Genomic DNA, 22,256 nt, shown 5'->3' on the forward strand with positions numbered 1-22,256 from the left:
ATTTGTAATTGCAATTATAACACCTGCTTTTGTCATGACTGGAAATTCTTTGTCAACCCACATTTCTATGTATAGACTTTGTCACATGTAGACAAGTTTTTTGTTTCCTGTTGTGATGTGCTTAAAGACGTTATTGTTAAAAAAAAAAAAATCCACCAGAGGACCACAAAAATGCTCTACTGTTTGTCATATGAGAGAGGACACAGTCGAACTTGTAGATGTCTTCCAAAGTTGAATTTGAGGGTATTCAGACGAGACATCTATATGTGTTCAGACATCGTCTCAATCTAAATGTCAGTTGTTTCCATCAGATGGATAAAACTGTGACAAAGTCCTCATATAAAAAACAGCAGAGTGCACAAACATTTAAATTGAACATCATATTACATGAACCTGTTTTAAACAAAGTGTGGAAAGAATTTGACTGTATGACTCAGAGTTGACAAATTAGTGGACTGACATTTTGCAACCATGACACAATTATTTTGTTTTGATGTTGGTTTTTAAAAGTGAGCCATGAAATCAGACAAAATCTTCCAGACATTTTTTATGCTTTATTGCAAAACTCCCAGAGTAGCAGAAAACATTAAGTAAATATTTCTGTTTAAATCAGTGAAAACACACTGACAACATGTTCTTTTACGAATGTTTGTGCGTATAATATAAAATGTTTAGCTCCTTATTCATACACATTACATTACATGACGTCACATTAATGCACCAGATCATGTTAAAAACAAATTTATATTCCAGCACATATATTTCCTTTACTTTGACATCAGTGTAAATCTTATATGAATGTAATTAACGGTGTTTAGTTGATTGAATGTACAGTAGTTGTTTTACCTTACAAGAAAAAATACATAGAGGCAACATGCTAAAGAGGCTGAATTGATTTTATTATTTTTATTTAGGAAACATAAGCCTGCTGGTTTGAGTTGAACATCACCATTTACAGCATCCTGACACCAATGTTGGGTTGTAGCTCCCTCTGCTGGTCGCTTGGGGAACATGTGCTGAAAGACTGTGTGGGACCACCTGTCACTGCACATTAAGTCAAAGATGAAATGATGACCAGCAGCAATAAATCAGTTTTTTAAACAATTCTTTGTATCAACAGCAATAATTGTAAAAAAATTAAACGTGACCAACTCAGGAAACTGAACTTGGAAATTGTTTTGCAAAAACTCTAATAAGGCCTGCAGAGCGGATAAATGTAGTTGGCTTGCAATAATTCATTAGCCTGGACTTTTTTTTTTATTTTAATAACAATGCAAGGGAATAGAGAAGAGATATTTAAGATGGATATTTCCTCCGGTGCATGCAGAAAACTGAGAGCTTTTAGATGGTTAAACCACGATGGTGTTGCTGCTGCTGCTTTAATTAAAATACAAGCATGAACAAACTTGTTTTGGATCATCATGGCGCTTCTTAAGGAAGAAAAAAAAGTTGTAATTTTTGTATGTGAACCTCATTGTCATTTGGGTTACTGTGGTTGTAAACGATTTTCTATGAGTCAGCCTCAGATTTCCCAACTTTTGCAGGAATTTCTTTGCAGACAGTTGAGACGTAAGCTTTTGACATTTTCGTTGAGGGAGGGACATCCCACAGGTTTTCCTTAAACGCATTCAAACATTGAGTTTTTGGTTCTGATGTTAAACAAAACAAAATGAGTACAGAAGTTGCAGATCTGTGTACGCAGACGCAGTTGGAAGATGACAGAGCTGCAAGCCGACAAATAAATGGTTCAACGTTTGGTTTTCCATTGAATCAAAGTGTGCAGGGAAATCACGCAGTGGGGATAGAGGGGGAATACCAGGTCGAAATGCACCCAGTTTCGTTGCCTCAGTCGCCGCTGCTTCACACCGCAGATAAACGGTCACAATCCACAATTTCAATTCAACACAATTCATCTTCAACCTGCTATACGTTCAAACTGAACCCCTCGTTTGATTACAGTCCCAAATCATGGCAAACAAAGACCTGAAATGACTTTTTGCATATTCAGCTGCTATTTTAATGTCATAATATAATTTAACAAACATATAAAAACAGGCTATATTGTTATTGTTATAACGTTTTAGTGGATCCCAGACAGCAACGTAACTGCTGTTTCCTTTCATTTGAAGCCACAGAAAATCAGACAGTAATACCACAGTAAAGGCTGCATTCAGATACCTCCTCTACATCATCTATACATACTATCTTTCATTTAATTTCAAATATACAAATATAGTCTGCTGTTAAAATACTGTTCTGAAAATAATATTGGCATTATGATCAAATAGCACTTTAGGCTTGTTTACGTGTTATCAAATTAATAAGTCTTGTTTGTAGGCAATAGGCAAAAAGCAAACATTTAAAATAATCAGCAGCAGTAATTTTTTCCCATAACATCAGTGCAGCATCAACAGTGGGCTCTGCTTTGTTTTTTCGGTTTATAATAAACGTGACAGTCAAACTGTCCTGTTAGCGTCCATCAGGACTGAGGTGCATCCTGAGTGGAGACAGCCCTGCTGGTGCGCTGCCAAATGGGCTCTTAAATGCCCTTTGAATGTCTGCCTCCATACCAAGACCCTGACCCTGTCTCTCCTGTACGTAGAGAGGCAGGCCGGGGTAGACAGCCGGAGGGGCCAGGTAGGAGGACCGCCAGGGCAGCAGAAGATTGTTACACAGTGCCGTGTGATTCAGATGTGGCACCAGCCAATTCTGAGGTGGGTATGAGAGGGCGGAGGCCTGGTGGAGTGAGCCAGGTGAGGGCAGAAATGCTTGGATGTAAGGGGTGGGATGGGAAGGTGAATCGATGGAGTTGGGAATGTCATCGCTGGAGGAGACCTGCCTCTGGGTATCCATCTCTGCCTCCGCTGACCTCCCGCCCTCCAAACCTGCCCGGGGAGAGAGGACGCGGCCTGGCACAGACAGGGGAAAGACACCTTGCTGTGTGGCACACTTACCAGGAAGAAGACCACCGTGAGGACTTTGTGGATCAAAACCATTACCAACACCTCTAAAACAAGAGACCTTGCTCTCAAAGGGGTGGCTACCTGTTTCTTGTTGCCTCACATGGGCTGGGTTGCTCCTGCTGTTGCCCCAGAGCCCTGCCTGGAGGGAGGCAGCCGGTCTAGGTGACAAGGACAAAGTAGAGGCTGCAGGTTTGCTCTTTTCTGCACTCAGGCTGCTGTGATACTGAAGGCTGAGCACCTGAGCCCGCAGCTGTGTGTTCTCCTCACTCAGAGCCAGCAGCTGACTCTCCAGCATCAGGTCGTTCAGTCTCCTCTTCTCCCTGGACCTTTTAGCTGCCTCGTTGTTCTTGCGTCGCTTGTCCCAATAGATGTTATCTTTCTTGTCGGCTGGGACCATCTCCCTCCTGCGGCGCGTTACGGTGCTTACGTGGCTGCTGCACGTCCGTAGACGCAGGAGACGTCGACTCAACAGGGGGGACCGTGACACGGGTAAGAGGAGTCCAGGGTCTGGATCAAGCTCCACGTAGGCACTGCTCTCCACTGAGGAGGAGGGCTGGCAGGGAGTGGTAGCCCCAGGACCGTCAGGGCTTCTCGGGGTTGACATGGCACTAGACTGGGGGGGGGGATTACAATTAAAATATATCGCTTTTTTCTGTGATGTTTAATACTATATATAATACTAAAGCCCTAATGTTCAATATAAGTAAACTGTTGCGTGTATAGGTTACTTTTAAATAAAGGTGCTTGATGGAAACATTGAACTTTCAATTCCGCATTATTTGACAGCAGTAGTTACTTATTCAGATGTTACACGTAATTGTCTACATTACAACATCAATCATTCTTTTATGCAACAGTGAATACATCATTAATAATAATTCAACATTGCTACATGAAAGATGTTTGTTACCGCACAACAAGCTTGTTTTGTTTTTACTTCCTCACATTGTGCTTATAATACTTTTATATTTTTACTGGAATAAAAATCTCGATGCAGGATTTACTTGTAATGGAATTGTTTGCATTGTGATTTGGTATTGGATCTGAAAACGCCTTCCACCAATTAAAATCATGCTTTTGGTTTACAGCAAAGTAAAGCGAAGTGTTCGCTTTGGTCTTTCCTGTAGCCGGCGTTTTTGTAGGCTGTATGGTCTTAAGATGTACTTAAACAAATTATTAAAAATCAAACTTAGTAGCCTTTAAGTAGGCTACTGGATAACACTGATGCTTCGTCTCCCATTAACAAAGGTCAACATAGCGTTTAGACAATGTTATAATGTAAAACTCGCCGCACTGACCTGACTGAAATGATGACACCTGTGTGATGACCTGGAAGACACGATCAGCTGAGAGAGAGTTTGTTGTAATTCTGCAACACGCACAGAAACGTACAGCGTTAGACACTCAGACACACTCTTTAATGGTATTTATCAGTGTGTGAATGCTAAACGTTTTCCCGGAGACGTCTGCGCTTACCTGTCATTCACAATCAGCGGTGCTGAAGAGAGCCGAGCTGCTGAGTGGCGCAAACATATACTGTACGCACGCAGCCAATAGCGTTGTGTCATCGCACTGTCTGTTGAAAGCTGTGGAAACAGATCAGGCACCTTCACTTGGAGAGAAATGTGGTCGCGTTCAAACCAACAGGTGCTACTGCAATGAGTCACATTGGATCAGCTGCCCTACTTAATGTGCTTGTTAAGTTACTGCACATCGATTATCAGCACATTGCGTGCAGAACACTGAACCTATACATAGTCATGTTCAATAAGAATAATTTTTATATAGATATAGCTGACTTTACACAGGTGTGTGTATTAAAACGTCAAGATGAAAATGTATCGATTGGTAATTATTAAAAATATCAAATTTAATAGCTTGTAAACAAAATTAGAATAAAATCATAAAAATAAAGTAGAAAATACAAAAATACAAACTCAGAACATAAATAGAAAAATCACGTAAAAGCTGCATTAACCCATGACATCCTCCACAGTTAGTTTCAGTAAATCTACTATGTTTATTGCTCAGCATGGAAACTCAATATATATTTCCTCTCTTCAGATGGAATAAGTGGAAACAAAAAATATTGTGCCACCTTTCTTTTCCATGCACTTTTTCCAACTGGCTGGGGAACATGTTGCTGGATATGAAGGCCCTCTGCCCATCTGGTAGTTTTGTTTCTCTAACTCATTCCTCCCTGAAGCATACAGCACTTATTACTGTATATGTCCCCTGTAAATAATAAACTTTATGGAGGGATTATGAATTGGTCCGCCCATCTGTTTGTCCATCCCCATGTCAAGGTTTATAAGATGCTACCAATGCTTGAAGGTTATGTGTTGCATTACTGCTTTTTTACACATTTTCTAAATTAGACATAGAAGTAGTCACTGTTGGTCAAACATAATGCACACATCTTTGACTAATTTGATTAAATTTGTATTTAATTATCTTTATTGTTTCAAAGCTTTTAGAATTTTAAACAATAACAAGGATTTTTAATTTTATTTCATCGGTTCATTGCCTATTTTGTGAGGGGACTTAATAGGGCTCACTGGGAAAAACTCCTGGTTTGCTACTTCCATGTCGGCTGTTATCTATACACCACATGGTCTGTCCCACAACGCTCTGGTTGGTCGAATCAAAACTTCAGAGAGACTATATGTTGGCAATAATAATACTGTCAGCCTCACCTATATATGGACATTAATGCTAACATGTTATGCTAAATGTTATCATGTTAACATGTGCTCGTGTTAACAAGCTGCTAAAGCCATGCACTCAGTAACAAACATCACATTTTCTCCACTTAATGCTAAAAATCTCTAAATTTTTTATAAATTCAGCAATTTTTGCTGAGTAATACAGTGTAATGAGCAATACAGCGTCACAAGGGTGCTAGTTTGGTCATATTTATTTACTCTTGTTAAAATATTGACAGGTCTAATGGCTCTGTATGCCGATTGTGTTCACATCTTAAAAAAATGGCAATAAGGGTGCCAATTTCAAATTGAAACCAGGCTAGTTGTGTGGTTCACTTTACACATAGTCATATCTGAGACTGGCAGTTAATTTCTTGCAATAAACCTTAAAAAATTGCATTCATACCCACCAAACCAATTACCATTGAGTGCACCCTTGGATGGCAAATAAGCTTCTGGGATCTTTATGTGTCGTCCATCATTTAATTCTTTAATTTGAGTTCATGCAGTAATTCCACTGATGCACTATGACGATGAATTATCATAGCAGCAATGATTCTGGCCTTAAGGCATGGCCCTCCAAACGCCTCTCGCCTACTTCGTCTGAAGTCGTTCTCAAAGACACAATGGAGTCACCAACAATACTTCCTGCTATAGCTGAAGAAATTCAACTAGTGTCTGGGTTGTGTCACAATCCTTACATGTCTAAGATGCAACACGTTATCTGGTAATTGGAGAATATCAATAGCTGCATCCTGCCCGTCCTTCAAGAGCTTAGCAAGGCCAGATAAAATTCATTAAGCACAATAGGAAGATCTCCCATTGTTGTCCCTTCATATTCTAAGCTCTATCATTTAGAACAGCTTCTCACCCCAAGAGGTGAAGACATGTGATCTGAGTAGCACGACCGCACTAAACGACACCACCAAAATGGAAAACCACACTACAGTGTACAAGATCACTCTTCTGCTGTTTGTGCTGAAGATTTTATTATGGTCTGCCAAGTGTGGGGGCTGTCCAGATGAGGAGGGGGGGATGCCCTCTCAGCTATCAGCTTTGTGTTTGTCGAAAAATCCAGCAGACTTTTCTGTCTGACTCACTGTAACCACAGAGGCCACAACCTGCCATGTTGCAACAGTCAGGTTAGTCTCAGTATGTAGTTAATCTACAGATTTTTAAAGAGGTGGTAATTTATCTGATTTTACTGTTTGTTGATGATCAAACTGTTGGCTTTGATGAGAATTTAACATATAAACATGGACACACACACATACACACAAGCACACACACACACATACAGGAAGAGTACTGACTTACACTACCTTATAGCTGTAACAGGAAGGTGTTTATACATGAATGCAATGGCAGCCAGTATAAATCTGAAATCATACAGCTTTGGGTAAAATAATAAATTCAGGACTGATGACTTTGTGGGAACAAGTTCTTCAGCTTTGATTGACTGTATTGCACACACCTCTGACTGAATACTTTTAGGATGACTCAGTGTCACCATTCAAATGAATTTGCTCAGAAAGCATTGTGGTATATCATGATGGGCCTGCATAATTTTTACCACTTGCACTTTCTCATTGTGTGGCAACACCCACATCCTGACTGCATGTTGCAGATGATTTCACTTTATTTTGTTTAAGCTGAACAATATATGTCCAGCTGTTTTTATTATTACTGTTACTATTATTATAATTATTATTATTATTTGGTCTTTTAATGGTCCACTTTAGTAAACACATCTGTCTGAGAAGGAATTACATAGCTCATAAAAAAGTGACCAGTTGTTTTAATGTTTCTCTTAAAATAACAATTGTCTGACAATCAGCTTGCTGGTTGTAACTTTGTTACCCGCAAATATGGGCGCAGTCAGCATTTCCTTGCACTCCCTTGTTAACGGGTAAGGCAAGTTCTTGTTATCGGCAACAAATATGGTGAAAAGACAATAACAATGTGTTAGTTCCTCTTAATACTTTCCGACTATATGCTTGTTTGTGGCTTCATCCTCCAGCCCATTAATTCCTACTGAAGACGTAAATCTTTAAAAACAGCTCACAAATATTTAGTTTTATTTTTAAAAAAGGCAAACTAATTTCCTGTCAGTTAGTACATAAAACTCCTATACAAACGTGTTTTAAGACGCATAAAAATACTCTGCTTCGAATAATAATTTGTTTCACCTCTCTGAATTTAAAAAAAATACATCTACTCCTTCTCCCTTATTGACAAATATAGAATCTATTAATATGCAAATATTTTTCAATTTAAAATTTTACTTACGAGACACAAGATGACTCCTGCTTCTCCGGAAAGTCTATTCGCAGTGTATGCTTCACACCCCACCTTAGTAAGTTGCATGCTGGACCACAATTGGCCTCCAAACAAGTTGTGATTTCACAAAAACCTGGTGGTACGTGCGTGTCTTAAACTCATGTAATGTAAGCACAGAGTGCTGTTTGTGTGACTGACTCAAAACAAGCTAAAGTACCCATGTTTATTGTAATGAAGGAATATGTTACGCATATAGTTTTAGTCGATTTTTGTGAAAACAAATTGAGACACATAAAAATAGACAAGTGGTACAGGCTTTGGTACACTTGTCAGCAGAATAAATTAATTGTTTGTTTTCATGAGATTTGTAGGCATCGACATCCTGGCAGCAGTTCACAGTTCTTAGAAATGTATTACTTTAATATTTAAATATAAATCAGATTCAGTTTGGGCACCATACAAGCTACATCCTCCATTTTATGACTGAGAGCATGGTGTCAACAGTGAATGAAAATTTCAAAGTTATACAGAAGCTGACTAAAGTAGAACACTATTCACTTTGATTCTCCAAAAAACAGTCGAGTCTCAAGAGTGATTTATGCTCTCGAAGCAAAGTCAATAACAAGCCGACAGTGAAAGTTATAAAAAAAAAAACTGTCATGACATTATTTGATTGTCTTCCAGATATGTTCTCCACGGGACCACACTGTCTTACCAATACCGTCTAAACCGCAGTTTTGTCATTACTGACATGTTTTAGTGCACCCACACAATTCACTGAACAAAGTACTACCACCAGGTGACTCATGGTTGGGGGTTACTCTAATCAGTTTGTTCCTGTAAACTTTGATGTTGTTATGTCACACCCTCTCCTCACACACATACATCTCCCACCATGTTCTACTTTCAACAAGCCACTGTCCCCCTGTGCACTAGGAGTCCACTTCAGTGGAAATACCGTTGCTTTGTTTTGGCATTTTCTTAACCTATTTAACATCTTTTTGTATGTCACGTTAAAACCAGTATCTTTTACAACCCTGTTAAGGAGGCCATTTGTGTGATTGTTCGGGTTGTCGTCTGCTGGCCTGATTCCTGCTCTTTAACTCACGGCTGAGCTGTTAACCACTTTTTACAGGAAGTAGAGCCTCAGCAAGCACGGAGGGTATCAACTCTTCATAGTCAACTGCAGTGTTACTTTCTACAGTGCCACATAAAAACCTTGTAATGTAGGCCGCTGAGAAATAAGAACATTGAGTAGCTTCCCGCAGCCCAGGACTTTCTCATACTCACTGTACTGAGAAGAGGAGTGGTCTGAGGGTCACGCATTAATGAGATCCTGTGAGATACAGAAGTACAATATGTAGTGGAAACTTGGCCTGTGTGTTTTAACAGGGTGACAATTTGCAGAGTGATAAAGAGCATGTCTATTTTGGAATGATTTTGTGAATTGTGGTTTTCGTTGTCAGTGTAAGGCTTGTATAAAGTGATTATGTTATTGTTCAAGTAGTTAGACACTAACTGAAAATGACATCTAACTGTACTCAATAATCATTGAAATGAGTTACTAAATACATCAAAGCACCTTAGTATAACCCTCAAAATGTCAGCACATTTCTGACATGTAGTATCTAATAGTATTTAAGTTACTGCAGAGGGTATTGTGGGTTTTTCAGCTCATCAGTTTGTTCATAGCGGATTTCCATTTTTGTAGTGAACAAAAGATGAGGAAGTTAAACTTTGTTATCTCTCTTTATCTCTTGTGTTTCTTCTCACTGGCTGCTGATGCTGTGATAAGAAATGTGAATCTTAGCTATTTATGACTTTTATGTTAATTGTAAATGACATCTTTGTCAACAGGTCAGTTCCAAGAATTTAAAAGGTGCAGAAGTAAATTGAGAAGTTTCACTCACGTTCTCAGTGCTTGGTTTCAATTGGCAGTCATAAACCCGTAAACTGCAATGAGTAATGTAAAATCATTTGAAGCCTCTCACATTTTGACTTTAACAGTGTTGTTTGCTTATTTTACCCCTCTTGAAGTGACAAATGGTTTATATATTTGCATAATCTCTCCATTGTAGTGCCTAAGACCTAATCTATATGTAACTGATTTCATTTATATTGTGTGATGACACCTTTCACTGTTTTACTTATCTTCCAGCTAGTATGTTTCTGTTTTCAACATCCAGATGTAATACCCCATTTAATTTCTCTACTGGATTTATTATCACTTAATTTAGGTTCATTGGAAATACTGGCTATAATTTGTGATATGCCAACATATTAATACAGCTTGATCCTCTCTTTTTTCAAACTTGCAAAGTAGAAATTTGACAAAAAAAAAACCCCACAGGCACAGAGAGACAATTCGCTTGAGTGTTTATGGTTGTGAGATCTGGCAGCCATGATGGGCAACAGTTAAATTGTGGTGGGAAAGCCTGGCCTATTGACTGTCATCGTTTGTGGAGGCCTAAGAGGACGCATGCAACACCACCGGCACATCACCCTAACCACTCTGCTGCACAGCCCAGCTGTTAAAATAGATAGGAAAGATCCTCCTAGATATACACACACACTCACTTACACGCACATAGACGCAAGATATGCACACCTGAATGGTGTTGATATGTGGCCTTTGTGGGGACGGCCTCGCTAACATAGGGGGGAGAAATGAGACAGAGATATGAAACCACAAATAGTACATTTAACTGACATAAATTCAGTGAACTGCCTTTTGTTCTGTGGTGCCATTGTTTACATATTCACCCCCCTTGACCCACATCTGATGGTTATACTGTAATGGGTGCTTACCTCCACCAGGTGGCATTAGATTCATAAAGAAGGCAGAATATTTGAGTTTTATCTAAAGGTGAGTAATGGTTTGAATGAAATCACCTATATGAAAAACACTTATTTAAAGTCTACTATCATACACACTTTGATTTCAGAACTAAGTCACTGAATAAGTACTTAGAAAATTTAAATACCTGTTACTTAAGTAACAACTGCTGAAATTAAAAAGAATTTGGTTTAATCTTTCACTTTAATTTGAACCATAGAACTGATTGAGTGAACAATTTATTCTTATTCTTGTTTTTTTGGAAGCACATTAGGGCAGAAACACTTTGCTTATTCAAACAACAACTTCTAATTCAGGCACTGTAGACACTTAGCAAACTTTAACAAGATTGTAGGCAAGGCTTACATTTTCTTTCTATATCAAATAATCATAATACATTAAATATAGAGATTGATTCTGTGAGAAACAAACACAAAAAGGTAGTAAATGAGAACTGGTTTTACTGCTTTCACATGCTTGTAAACCAATACTCCCACTGATGCATGTTGCTATGGTGCAAAACAACATTACCATACTGTAACATAGACTTGCTGGGACACTGGAGTAATTTAGGTTAGGTTAAATTACTGATATGTTGATATGTTTGGAATCTTTCAGGCCATAGTTTCTGGTACTTCAACTCCAGAAAAGGTTTCTGCTGCAAAAAATGAGATAAACAGAAACTGTGATTTGATGTTTATTCTCTGCTGGCCCCTTGTTGCCCCTCCTCCATTCCTCTTCCTCTCCTCAGGTAAGGGGCATGGGGAGTGCAGTCTGTGTTCCTGGAGCTGCCACCTGAGAGCAAGGCAAAGGCGGGGCTGGGACATGTTGCACCATAATAGGGAGAGAGAAAGGAGGGGGGAGGATGAAACAGGTGCACATTATGAAAAGCAGCTAAAGAATGGTTAAGAAAACAACCATGTTCATCTCTCGCTGTGGTCAGTGGAGCTTTGTGATTGATGGCGCTGCTGTGTCACCTGGTTGCGAGTGTTATACAATGCTTAAGGACATCACTGGCAATCACTGCAGGTAAATGGATGACTACTTTTTTGGATTGTATGCATTTTTTATGTGTTGCTGCTTTTGTTTCTTAACAACAAAGATACTATGTACGATTTCACAAACAACATTCATGAATGGTCAAGAGTAGTTTCCTGCACCCAGGCTTTGAAGTGGTTCATCTACTTATTAGATAGCAACCTATAAGATATTGCGTAAAAGTCCATTTTTGTGCTGATTAATCTCTTTTGATTTTCCTCATGCAGCTTCAAGCAGAGATTTAACCAGAAGAGTTGGTACATTTCTCAGTATTTCATCATATGAAAATAATGGGTTGCCTTCATTTTACCATAGTAACAGTTTGTTTATGTAATCAAAAGGTTAATTTAGACCAGGTAAGGTTTGTACAGGACTATAGAGGCTTACTGAGGACTTGAAAGTCTGTTTAGATCAGCATCAGTGATTTATAAACTTTTGTCTGTTATGCTGTATAGGTAGGCATGGTAATGCAGTGTAATGAGTTACAAGCCTGATGAACATATCTTAGAGGGGGACATAAGCAGCAGCTATGTCAATGTTGTCTTCTTCATTTAGCACAATCTGAGTCTTCGCCAAACGTCTGAGACTCTTCTGCATCATGGCCAAGGAAAGTGTTGAATCTGGTACGTCTCTTTGAAACCTCTGTCCTGTCTTTCCTTTTTCTTCACCTGCTGCCCACTGTCTGTTTATCTTCCTGTGTTTACTGAGATGCAACAGTGTTTTTGAAATGAAACATTATTCATATCCATTAACACAAACTCACGGTCATATTTAGCAGCCTGCATATGATCGCTTGAACTAGATTGAAACATTCTCTTTAAAGGGATCATGTTTCTTCAGCAGATGCTGTTATAGTCATTTTTTGCTTCCTGACTGGGAGGTTAAAGAATCCCTGTGAGATATGGTTAACAGCAGTTGCTATATATGCTGGCATATTAACACACATTCACCAAAACACACACACACACGCACACATCCATCTGTTGTCTGCTGATGAAAATGATACATTAAATCACTCTGTGCAAATGGTCTCTGAGCGCAGGACTGAGAGTCTGACTAACGTGTGTCTGACAGGCCTCACATGGGAGGTGAGGGCAAACAGCCGACTCTACCACAAACACCATCAGAAGAAATCCTTTCTGTGCTTCCGCTGGGGCCGATACGCGGTGAGTGAGTCACGCATGTGCTTCCTTCCCTCCACATGGTAACCTCACTCCAGTGGGCATGCAGATGCATTTAGAAACGGATTAATCTGTTGATATGTTCAGCATGTCTCCCTTGTGCGTCTGTCTCACTCTCTGTTGCTCTTCATGTTGGTTGCCAGGACAATGTGGTACGCAGCTATAAGTACTCCCCCCTGACTTTCCTGCCCCTGACACTGTTTGAACAGTTCCAGCGAGCAGCCAATCTCTTCTTCCTCCTCATGATGGTGTTGCAGGTCAGATGAAGGCTCTGTTGGTCTCTCCCTTATCGTCTCTCATGTTTTCACTTTTAAAAATATCTAAATCTAAAAAAGATGTCTGGAAGTGCAAACAAATATAATACATAATACAGGATGGAGATGCCTCTTTTTACACTCTGACATCATTAATTCCTCTGCTGAGGTATCACATCAGCCTATCCGATCCCTTGGTTTAGTTTGTTTAGCAGTTTTTCTTATATAGGCCTACTTGTGGAAGCATTTTGTGTGTGGTTTATAAAGTAAGTGTGACTGTTTCCTTTCCTTCTGTGCGTATCCTACGCTTGCATCTTCATTCCAGTGCGTCCCTGCCATCTCGTCCATTCCCTGGTACATCACCATCATCCCGCTGCTCCTTGTGCTCTCTGTGAGAGGGCTGAAAGACCTCATCAACGACATGGTGAGACCACCAGTCACTCTCTCACGCTCCTTCACTCAGCCTGAGGGTGGGGTGGGGGGGCGGGAGTCCGGGAAAGGCAATCTCAATCCCTGACATGGCTGGTAGCTGAATGCACATGCACAAATGTATGCACTTTAAACACAAATATACGACCGACCTTACGCATGCATTTATACACCTGGCACTTAAGCATGTATGCACTCTTTTCTCTCCTTCATTGTCCTCATTGACTCCTTGTCCTCTCCTCATTGACAAAACCAGTCATCCCAGTAGCATTAATTTTCTCTCCTATCATTAAAGCTTTTCCTTTTTAAATGCAGGTGTGATGTTTTGCATGGAGAATTCACTGGTTAAGTGCATCACTGAGTTACGGTCGTTAACAGCTCTGGGTGAAACGCTTGCTTGACCCCTCTCTATTGACTAATCATTTAGTGGAGGGTGTAAATCTCCCAGCTGGTGTCACTGTAGAGCCCCGTAATGGCGTTTCTCCTTTCTCCTCTCTCCCGTTCCACCTTTCATGGCCACCCTCACTCCCTCTCACACGCTCCCTGTCCATCACTCTTTTTCTCCATCCTTGTCACGCTTCTCAATCTCTTTCTCTCCCTCATTTTCTTTTCTTCATTGGTCTGTCTTTCTCTCTCCATTTCTGTTCAAGGCAAGGAGACGCAGTGACTCCGCGATCAACTCCCGACCCTGTGACGTACTCATCTCCCGGAGGTGAGGACAAAGACAGTGGGTTATTCTCTCAAGACTCAGAGCGGCCTCAGTTTGAAACAGCCCTCTAATGAAGCTCTAATGAAGTGTGAATGAGTGAATCCTTAGACGTCCCTTTGTGCATTAGAGCAGGGTAAAAACACAGAGCCTTTTACAGAAGACATGAACTATGACCGACCTCTTGATGACTTCTTCTGACTTCTGCCTCCGTCTGTTTCTGAGAATGTTACATTCCAGGTGTTATGCTTTCCCTTGTGGACTAATAGACAACTTCAGAGAATTATTTGCATACAATATTTGTCATCACAAAGAGTGATGACTGCATGAGAAACATGACAATGAAAATAGTGCATTGTCTTTAGCATTACAGATATAAGTTTAGTTAAAGGCCCCATCAGAGATTTTTATTGTATGTTATCACAGGGTTTACTTGTGGATAAAAAGTAAGTATTTCTGTGTTTCCAAATTGAAAATACCTTATAGCCCTCATAGGCTCATATGTTTACATTCCTGGGGAACCCAATTTTGGTCTTTCGAGTCCTATGTTTAAAATTATGGTCATGGAGCTATTTTGATTACTGATTTGTGTCTCTAATGTTAAATCTAGTAAAACATTACTGTTGATCTATGAAAAGCACCATAAATGCTTGTCCTCATGTTGCAAATTTAAGAGATTTGTGAAATAATATGAAAGTCAGTGACTATTTTTCCATATGTTCACTCCTCATCTGTCTTCCGTCTCAGTTTCAGCACAGCACAGTGGAAGGATCTGTGTGTAGGAGATGTTCTGCGGATCCACAAAGACCAAGTCATCCCTGTGAGCCTCGCAATGAATAAAAATTGGAAATTAACAGCAATCTGAAAAACAAAGTTTCTGATTAATCCTTGTTACTGTGGTAGAAGCATAAATCACTCGTCATTAAACCTCCATAGCTTTATTTCTAATTTTATAGTTCTGTAACTCTCCACTTTACCTGCTGTCTGTTTTATTTTTCTATTTTCTCTCTTCTCAGGCGGATCTTCTCCTCCTGTGCAGTTCAGAGCCTCACAGTCTGTGTTATTTGGAGACAGCAGACATCGATGGGTATGAAACACCATCAACCTAATACATCTGTGCATTAATTCTTTGAGTTCAGTCTTTGAAAATGATAATATAATTAAAGCTGCAAGCAGCGATGAACAGGCCCTCGCGCCCCATGCACGTTAGGCTGTGACATGGTCGGTGGGTCTGCACGTGGACTTCTTCATACGCAGGCGTTTTTTGGACAGTGCATGAAGTGGTGAAGCTATTTGGAGCTAGAAAACATCCACAAAGTAACAAACACATCTGCAAAATAAAGACATGTTGTAGTTTATGTTGTTGGAAGCATAGTGAGATTGTGTCTAAAACAAATTAATTTCCTAATTTTCATCAAGTCTATTTTTAGAAAAGGAAAGACTTTTAACCCACATGACCTGGTCAAAGTTTGATTGAAACGTGTACTGTCAGGTTTGTAGAGACAATAAGTAACTGCTGCTGGACACAGAAAAATACTCATATATTTGAATGGAGAGTTTGAGCAACCCACACTTTGTTGAACATTAACTGCTTCCACATAGTTTTAGATACAGACTTCATTTGAACTTTAAATGAATCAAATCTTGAATTTACATGTCGGACATGTAGATGTCTTCAGACCCAGGCTGTGTTCAGACAGTGCAAGAAGGAGATAAACGTCACTTCTTTTGTCCACTATTTTGCCTGCTGCTGGGGCTGCTTCACTGAAATTTCGTGGGGGGCGCTAATCAGCCAGTTTGCATCATTGATGGTATATTGTCATGTAGACGTGTTCAGGCCAGGAGTCTTATCAAACATGTAAAGTTTGGTGCAGACTGGAGCATTTACAATAAAGTTATAGCAACTTCCTCTGTCATGGCGAAACATCAAATCTCAACGGTGTGAGGATGAGAATTTTCTGCAGGGTGAGACATGTCTGTCTTGCTCACACCTGTGGCATCAACATTAAGCAAGTTTTTGGCCCATTCACTTGATGAGTTTGGTTGTAAAAGAAATTAATTTCCTAATTTTCATCAAGTTTATTTTTAGAAAAGTACAGACTTTTAACCCACATCAGGTGTGGAGAGACAATAAGTAACTGCAGCAAAAAAACACAGAAAAATACTCATACATTTGAATGTAGAGTGTGAGCAAACCCACACTGTTTTGAACATTTACTGCTTCCACATAGTTTTAGATACAAACTTCATTTGAACTTTAAATGAGTCACGAGACGTTGACCTACAAATTTTGAATTTACATGTGTTTTCTATCTTTAACTGTTTTGGAGATATAAACTGAGTGAGTTTTAAAGTCTTTTCTTGTTCCTCCTGTGATTTTATTAGGGCCTGAGCCCCAAAGGGATGAAGACCCTATTGTATTTCTTGTGTTTTCTTCTTCTTCTTCTTCTTCTTCTTCTTCTTCTTCTTCTTCCCTTATTATTACGCCACTTCAACCCTTAATTTGTCCCCCTAAACATGCTCAAAATCTCACCAAATTTGGCACGCACATCAGGTCTGATGAAAAATTTGATAAAATGTAAAAATCATCCCCCAAAGTGCCAAAATGTGTTCTATAGCGCCACCTATGTCACTAAAATGGCCGCCATGGCCCGTAGGAATGTCGTAGAGAAAACCAACCAAAACTTCCGCAATATGCCCATCAAAGTACGACTTTGCGCCAATTTTCGACCCCCAAGAAACGCTATCTCCTCCTAGGGCGTTAATGGTATCGGCTTCAAACTTGAATACATGACTTATGACACTGTGCTGAACAAAAGCTGTTAAAAAGTTTGTAATAACTCGAACAGTTTAGATATTGTAAGCCCTGAAAGTTGTAGTGCCACATCACACCTTACAATGTAAACCCTTGGGGAGGCAATCTCTAGGCATGGACTTTGTGTCAAACAAATGGTTCTGATGTCTTAACTATAAGTCTGACCACTTTGAAACCTGAAAAAAATGTGATTTATAATGTAGGATTTGGCCAAAGTCATGGGATTTATGAGGAGATTTCACAAGCAGATTGACATTCTCCTCTCCAACTGAGAGGGAGAGAGAGAGAACAGGAGGGGGGGGGGGGGGGGGGGGGGGGTTGAATGGAGCTCATTGAGTGAGAGTGACAGTTTAGTGATAAAGTGCTTCAGAAAAATAAAATCAAAATTAAAATTTGTAGCTCTGTACTGCAGTTTTTCCTTTATTAGGGCCCAAGCACCTAGCAGTTCGCTCACACTCTCCATTCAAATATATGAGTATTTTTCTGTGTCCAGCTGCAGTTACTTATTGTCTCTACACACCTGACAGTACACATTTTAATCAAACTTTGACCAGGTCATGTGGGTTTAAAGTCTTTATTTTTCTAAAAATAAACTTGATGAAAATTAGGAAATTAATTTGTTTTACACACAAACTCATCAAGAGTTTTCAATTTAATAATTGAAATTCAAGTGAAAGGGCCCAAAACTTGCATAATTTTGATGCCACAGGTGTGAGCAAGGCAGCCATGTCTCACCCTGCAGAAAATTCTCATCCTCACACCGTTGAGATTTGATGCTTCGCCACGGAAGTTGCTATAACTTTATTGTAAATGCTCCAGTCTGCACCAAACTTTACATGTTTGATAAGAGTCCTGGCCTGAACACATACATGACAATATTTTATCAGTGATGCAAACTGGCTGAATAGCGCCCCCTACGAAAAGCAGCCCCAGCAGCAGTGAAGTGGTGGAATAATAAAGAAAGAAAGAAAGAAAGAAAGAAACAGAACAGATACAAGAGGGTCTTCGCCCCTTTGGGGCTCAGGCCCTAAAAAATACTTAAACTGACTTTTTCCAGAAATCTAGAACTGATTGTGCATGTTTAGGGGGTCAAATTTAGGGTTGAAGTGGCGTAACAATAAAGAAAGAATAAGAAAGAAACAAACACACGAAATACAATAGGGTCTTCGCCCCTTTGGGGCTCAGGCCCTAAAAAATAGTTACTACCGCATTAGTGTGTCATCAGAAATAAGTAGGTTGACAAAAAGTTTTAATATGTTCATTCTAAAGGTGATGTTGATCTTAGAGGCTCAAGCTTTTCAGGCAGTTTTGAGGTCTTGAGGCCTTTAAAGGTCTAAAATCAAATTGAGACTCTGGAACAACCAGATGGGCCTCATACCGTACAGATACAGTACAGGTGTAGTATGGCTGGAATATAGCACCGTGGAGATTTGATGTTTCACCATGACAGAGGAAATTGCTATAACTTTATTGTACATGCTCCAGTCGCACCAAACTTTACATGTTTGTAAAGTCAGACCTGTCAGCCCAGGTCTGGAGACATCTACATGCCCGTGACAGAAGCGTTTGGACTGCACCGCACCCCGACGTGCACAAGGGTGCGAGGGCCTGTTCAACGCTGCTTGCAGCTTTAATTTCTTTTTGTTACTGGTTTAATCTTGCTCTCAATTGAGAACAAGTTAGAATTGTGAAAGAGCCTTTTTGTTAATTGCAGAGTAAAGACAGTTAGTTATACGAGTCGACATTTTAGGAAATAAAAGCTATGATTAAATTCTTCAGATTACTGTGAACAATGTGGAAATCTCAAATTTCATTTTGATTCTCAACCAAGTAAATTAAGACTGCATGACTCTATATGATTATGTACCTGCTTTGACTTTGTAACTACTGTTTCTGGATCAGCTGTTTGACTCTAAAGTCTTTTTTTCATACAGAGAGACTAACCTCAAGTACCGACAGGCGCTCACTGCTACACACAATGAACTGACCTCTCACCCCTCAGAGGAGACGCTTGCTACCTTTGATGGTGAATAAAGGTTTTTTATGGGAAATACAAACTCCAAATAAGCTAATTTTAAAGTAGAGATAAATCAGAGCAAATGTAACTGTTCATTTTACAGGTGTTGTGCTCTGTGAGGAACCCAACAATCGCCTGTACACCTTCAGAGGTCAGCTCCACTGGCGAGGAGAGTGTTTTCTGCTGGACAACGAGCACATCCTCCTGAGGGGAACAGTCCTACGCAACACAGAGTTTGCCTACGGCTTGGCCATATACACCGGTACAGCTAGAAGACTTTATTCAGTTTAAAAAAGGGGACATACAGTTGTTTTTTTTTCATAAAATAGGTGCTACCACACCCAAACTGTCCACTTAGGTCAGACACTGAGGCAGGCAGGATAAATAGAAGACCTGCTACTGTAAGTGGCAAAATTGGTAACAGTGATATTAGACCAAATGTTTTTGTTTCCAGACCACCTATCCTCATTTCACCTTCTACTGTGGCCTCCGCTCGCTTCAATGACAAATTTTATTATGCTGAATGCATTATACTGCTAATTATGGTCAGTGCTTAACTCTTGCAGCTGTGTCTTAAATGTGGGTCTCTTAACGTCTCACAGATTACAGGCTCCTCCTGTCTTTTAAGTGATCATTGATCGGATATTACTGGACCAGGCGGAGGTGTCATGGATCTCACCGCTATGACCCTTTCAGTTCTGGTAAAGCAGATCAATAGATCAAATTCTGCCAGAGATGGGTTTTATACCATTCATCAGACTGTCCTTGTGACCCCAGTTTAGCCTGATTATAACTCTAATCCTCCTCGTGCAAAATTGATGTAGTCTACTTTGAATTAAGCGCGATCAAGGTTGAAATACACTTGTCACAATACTACTAAGTTGGAATCAGTTTTCTGTCCCTGAACAGTGTTGTCATTTTTGCACATTCAGCTGAGTGTCTTCCAGCAGTCTGTGTGAAACTGAGACAACATCACTGGAAAACATAATGTGTTACTTTATTGATCCCCACAAGGGAAATTCTCTCTTACCCCTGACCTCTCCGCAGAGGGGTCAGACACCCCCGGAGCTGGTAGGGATTCAGCATCTTGCTCAAGGGCACATCAGCAGATGCTTACTGACACAAGGGCTTAAACTCTCACCCCCTGGCTGCAGGATGGTCTCCCATCTCGCTTGGCCAGCCCGCTGTAACAATAGCATCTAATAGCAGTCTGTTCTGTATCAGGCACTGACACTAAGATCCTGAGGAACTGTGGGAAACTCAGAGTGAAGACGACCCAAATGGAGAAAGTTCTCAACAAAGTGGTGATCGGGGTGAGTGGGTTAAAGGGCAGTGGGATGACAAGCATGAGACATTTTGTTGAGTTATTAAGAAGTGTTTTTGTCTACTTTTTGGATCCTCAGATAGTCCTGTCTGTGCTGCAGGCAGCACTGCTCCTCGCCATCGGCAGCGGCGTGTTTGCGCATCAGGTCATGAGCCAGACGGAGGCTCTGTCTGCTCTGGTGGTTAACGGCAATTCAGTCTACACTGGGTTCCTTGTTTACTGGAGCTACGTCATCCTGCTCAGCCCGGCCATGCCCATAGCTCTCTACATCTCGTTAGTTCCATCTACGATACAATATTCTGGAAATACACCTGTGTTTGTGTGCATGTTGTGTTACTGTCTATGTGTGCTCCATGCATGTGTGTGTGTCTGCAGGTTTGAGGTGATCCACACGGTCCACAGCCTGTTTATTGGCTGGGATATGGAGATGTATTGGCAGCAGGCAGACAAACCTGCCCAGGCCAGGAATACCTCCCTGAGTGAGGAGCTTGGTCAAGTGAGATACCTGCTGAGTGACAAAACTGGGACATTAACCCAGAACTGTCTACTCTTCAGACAGTGCTGCATAGCTGGGGAGATCTATGGTAACAATTTAAAAAACACTTTAGTTGTCATAACTTAACTGTCTTATGACTTTCAATTTGGTAAAATGATTTTCTATATAAAAATTGCATTTAATGTGTTTACATTTTCCTCCTTAAGAAAAACTAAAGCACAATAGTTGGTGGGAATAAAATGTCTCTAAATGCCACTTTTGAACAACCTCACGCTTTGCCTTACACAAATAAAATCACATTTTTCCCTGCTTCTTCATACTTCATCGTCTAGTTTCAAGTGGATGTACTTCAAATTGTGGACATAATATACTCATAAAAAGCCTCTTTAAAGGACTTTTATAGGACGTTTAAAGTTTAATTGCCATCTGTGTGTACATGTCAGGAAAATACTACCATAAAGTAGTTACCTGTAAAGAGAAGACAAATATATTTTCCTATTTTGAGAAAAAAATCAAATTATAAACTCATTAACAGGCCAATATCAGTCAGTTCAGGAGAAAGAAGTATGTCAAGGTATAAGCAGTAACTGTGCAATTCTGTACATATGTGTCTAAACCTATTCATAATAACAAAGTTGTGTCCTTTCTAAACAACACAGTGATTTGCTTCCTTAATTATTCATTTAACAACAGAGGTTGATTTAAAAAAAAGTTTCCTCCTCGGTTTACAGTGGAACAAAGATCCCTTTTGGGAGGCGACTTCACATAAACCATGGATGAAACTCATTCCTCGAGAGAGATGGTTTATGAGACAACAGGAGACACTTAACATGCTCATATCCAACAGCCACGAGTCTGTCTACTAAATATTTAACACAGGCTCTGCCCACAGAAGTCAAACTGTAATTGAAACCTTGTCGGACTCCCATCAACCATATGTCACATGTCTGAGCCACTTCCTGGTTCAGGCCATATGTTGTAACATGCACAGTAACAAAAAATAAAATTTCTTTATTTCTTTCTTGTACTTGTGCCTTTCAAATAATCTATTTCAACTATTTGTCGAATGCTTTCTGCAGCTCATTGAATTAAGTGATTTTTCTATTTTTTTACAGGTGATGCATCAGTCAGGGCAGAAGACGTGGAGGTACCATATGAATGCACTCTGCTGGGTTTTTCCATGACCTCTTCCTGATTCATTTCCTTAAGGAA

The 22,256-nt window shown here is 40.0% G+C and overlaps 2 protein-coding genes across 3 annotated transcripts in view; one reads left to right on the forward strand and one right to left on the reverse strand.

Moving 5' to 3' along the window:
• The window catches only part of atp8b3 (ATPase phospholipid transporting 8B3), a 39,460-nt gene that overhangs the window by 9,511 nt on the left and 7,693 nt on the right, over positions 1-22,256 (forward strand). The window contains exons 3-16 of the mRNA XM_067597252.1: positions 11,536-11,813; positions 12,378-12,445; positions 12,897-12,988; positions 13,147-13,260; positions 13,583-13,681; positions 14,337-14,398; positions 15,140-15,212; positions 15,409-15,479; positions 19,142-19,233; positions 19,328-19,486; positions 20,449-20,537; positions 20,628-20,821; positions 20,924-21,132; positions 22,160-22,191. Of these exons, the coding sequence (XP_067453353.1) occupies positions 12,421-12,445; positions 12,897-12,988; positions 13,147-13,260; positions 13,583-13,681; positions 14,337-14,398; positions 15,140-15,212; positions 15,409-15,479; positions 19,142-19,233; positions 19,328-19,486; positions 20,449-20,537; positions 20,628-20,821; positions 20,924-21,132; positions 22,160-22,191 (1,311 nt within the window). The 5' untranslated portion in view covers positions 11,536-11,813; positions 12,378-12,420. The remainder of the gene's footprint in view (positions 1-11,535; positions 11,814-12,377; positions 12,446-12,896; positions 12,989-13,146; positions 13,261-13,582; positions 13,682-14,336; positions 14,399-15,139; positions 15,213-15,408; positions 15,480-19,141; positions 19,234-19,327; positions 19,487-20,448; positions 20,538-20,627; positions 20,822-20,923; positions 21,133-22,159; positions 22,192-22,256) is intronic.
• si:dkey-172o19.2 (uncharacterized) lies at positions 572-8,040 on the reverse strand. Of its 2 annotated transcripts, XM_067597253.1 has the most exons (4): positions 7,958-8,040; positions 4,440-4,549; positions 4,262-4,332; positions 572-3,576 (listed from the first exon to the last, which is right to left on the reverse strand). In XM_067597253.1, the coding sequence occupies exons 2-4, from the start codon at positions 4,444-4,446 to the stop codon at positions 2,470-2,472; spliced, it is 1,185 nt and encodes a 394-aa protein (XP_067453354.1). In that variant the 5' UTR covers positions 4,447-4,549; positions 7,958-8,040; the 3' UTR covers positions 572-2,469. The 2 variants fall into 2 exon arrangements, with proteins under 2 accessions (XP_067453354.1, XP_067453355.1); XM_067597254.1 differs by lacking the exon at positions 7,958-8,040 and having other exon boundaries at positions 4,440-4,956.

Source organism: Thunnus thynnus, chromosome 8 (assembly GCF_963924715.1).
Source record: "Thunnus thynnus chromosome 8, fThuThy2.1, whole genome shotgun sequence".
In the NCBI taxonomy this organism is placed as follows: Eukaryota; Metazoa; Chordata; class Actinopteri; order Scombriformes; family Scombridae; genus Thunnus; species Thunnus thynnus.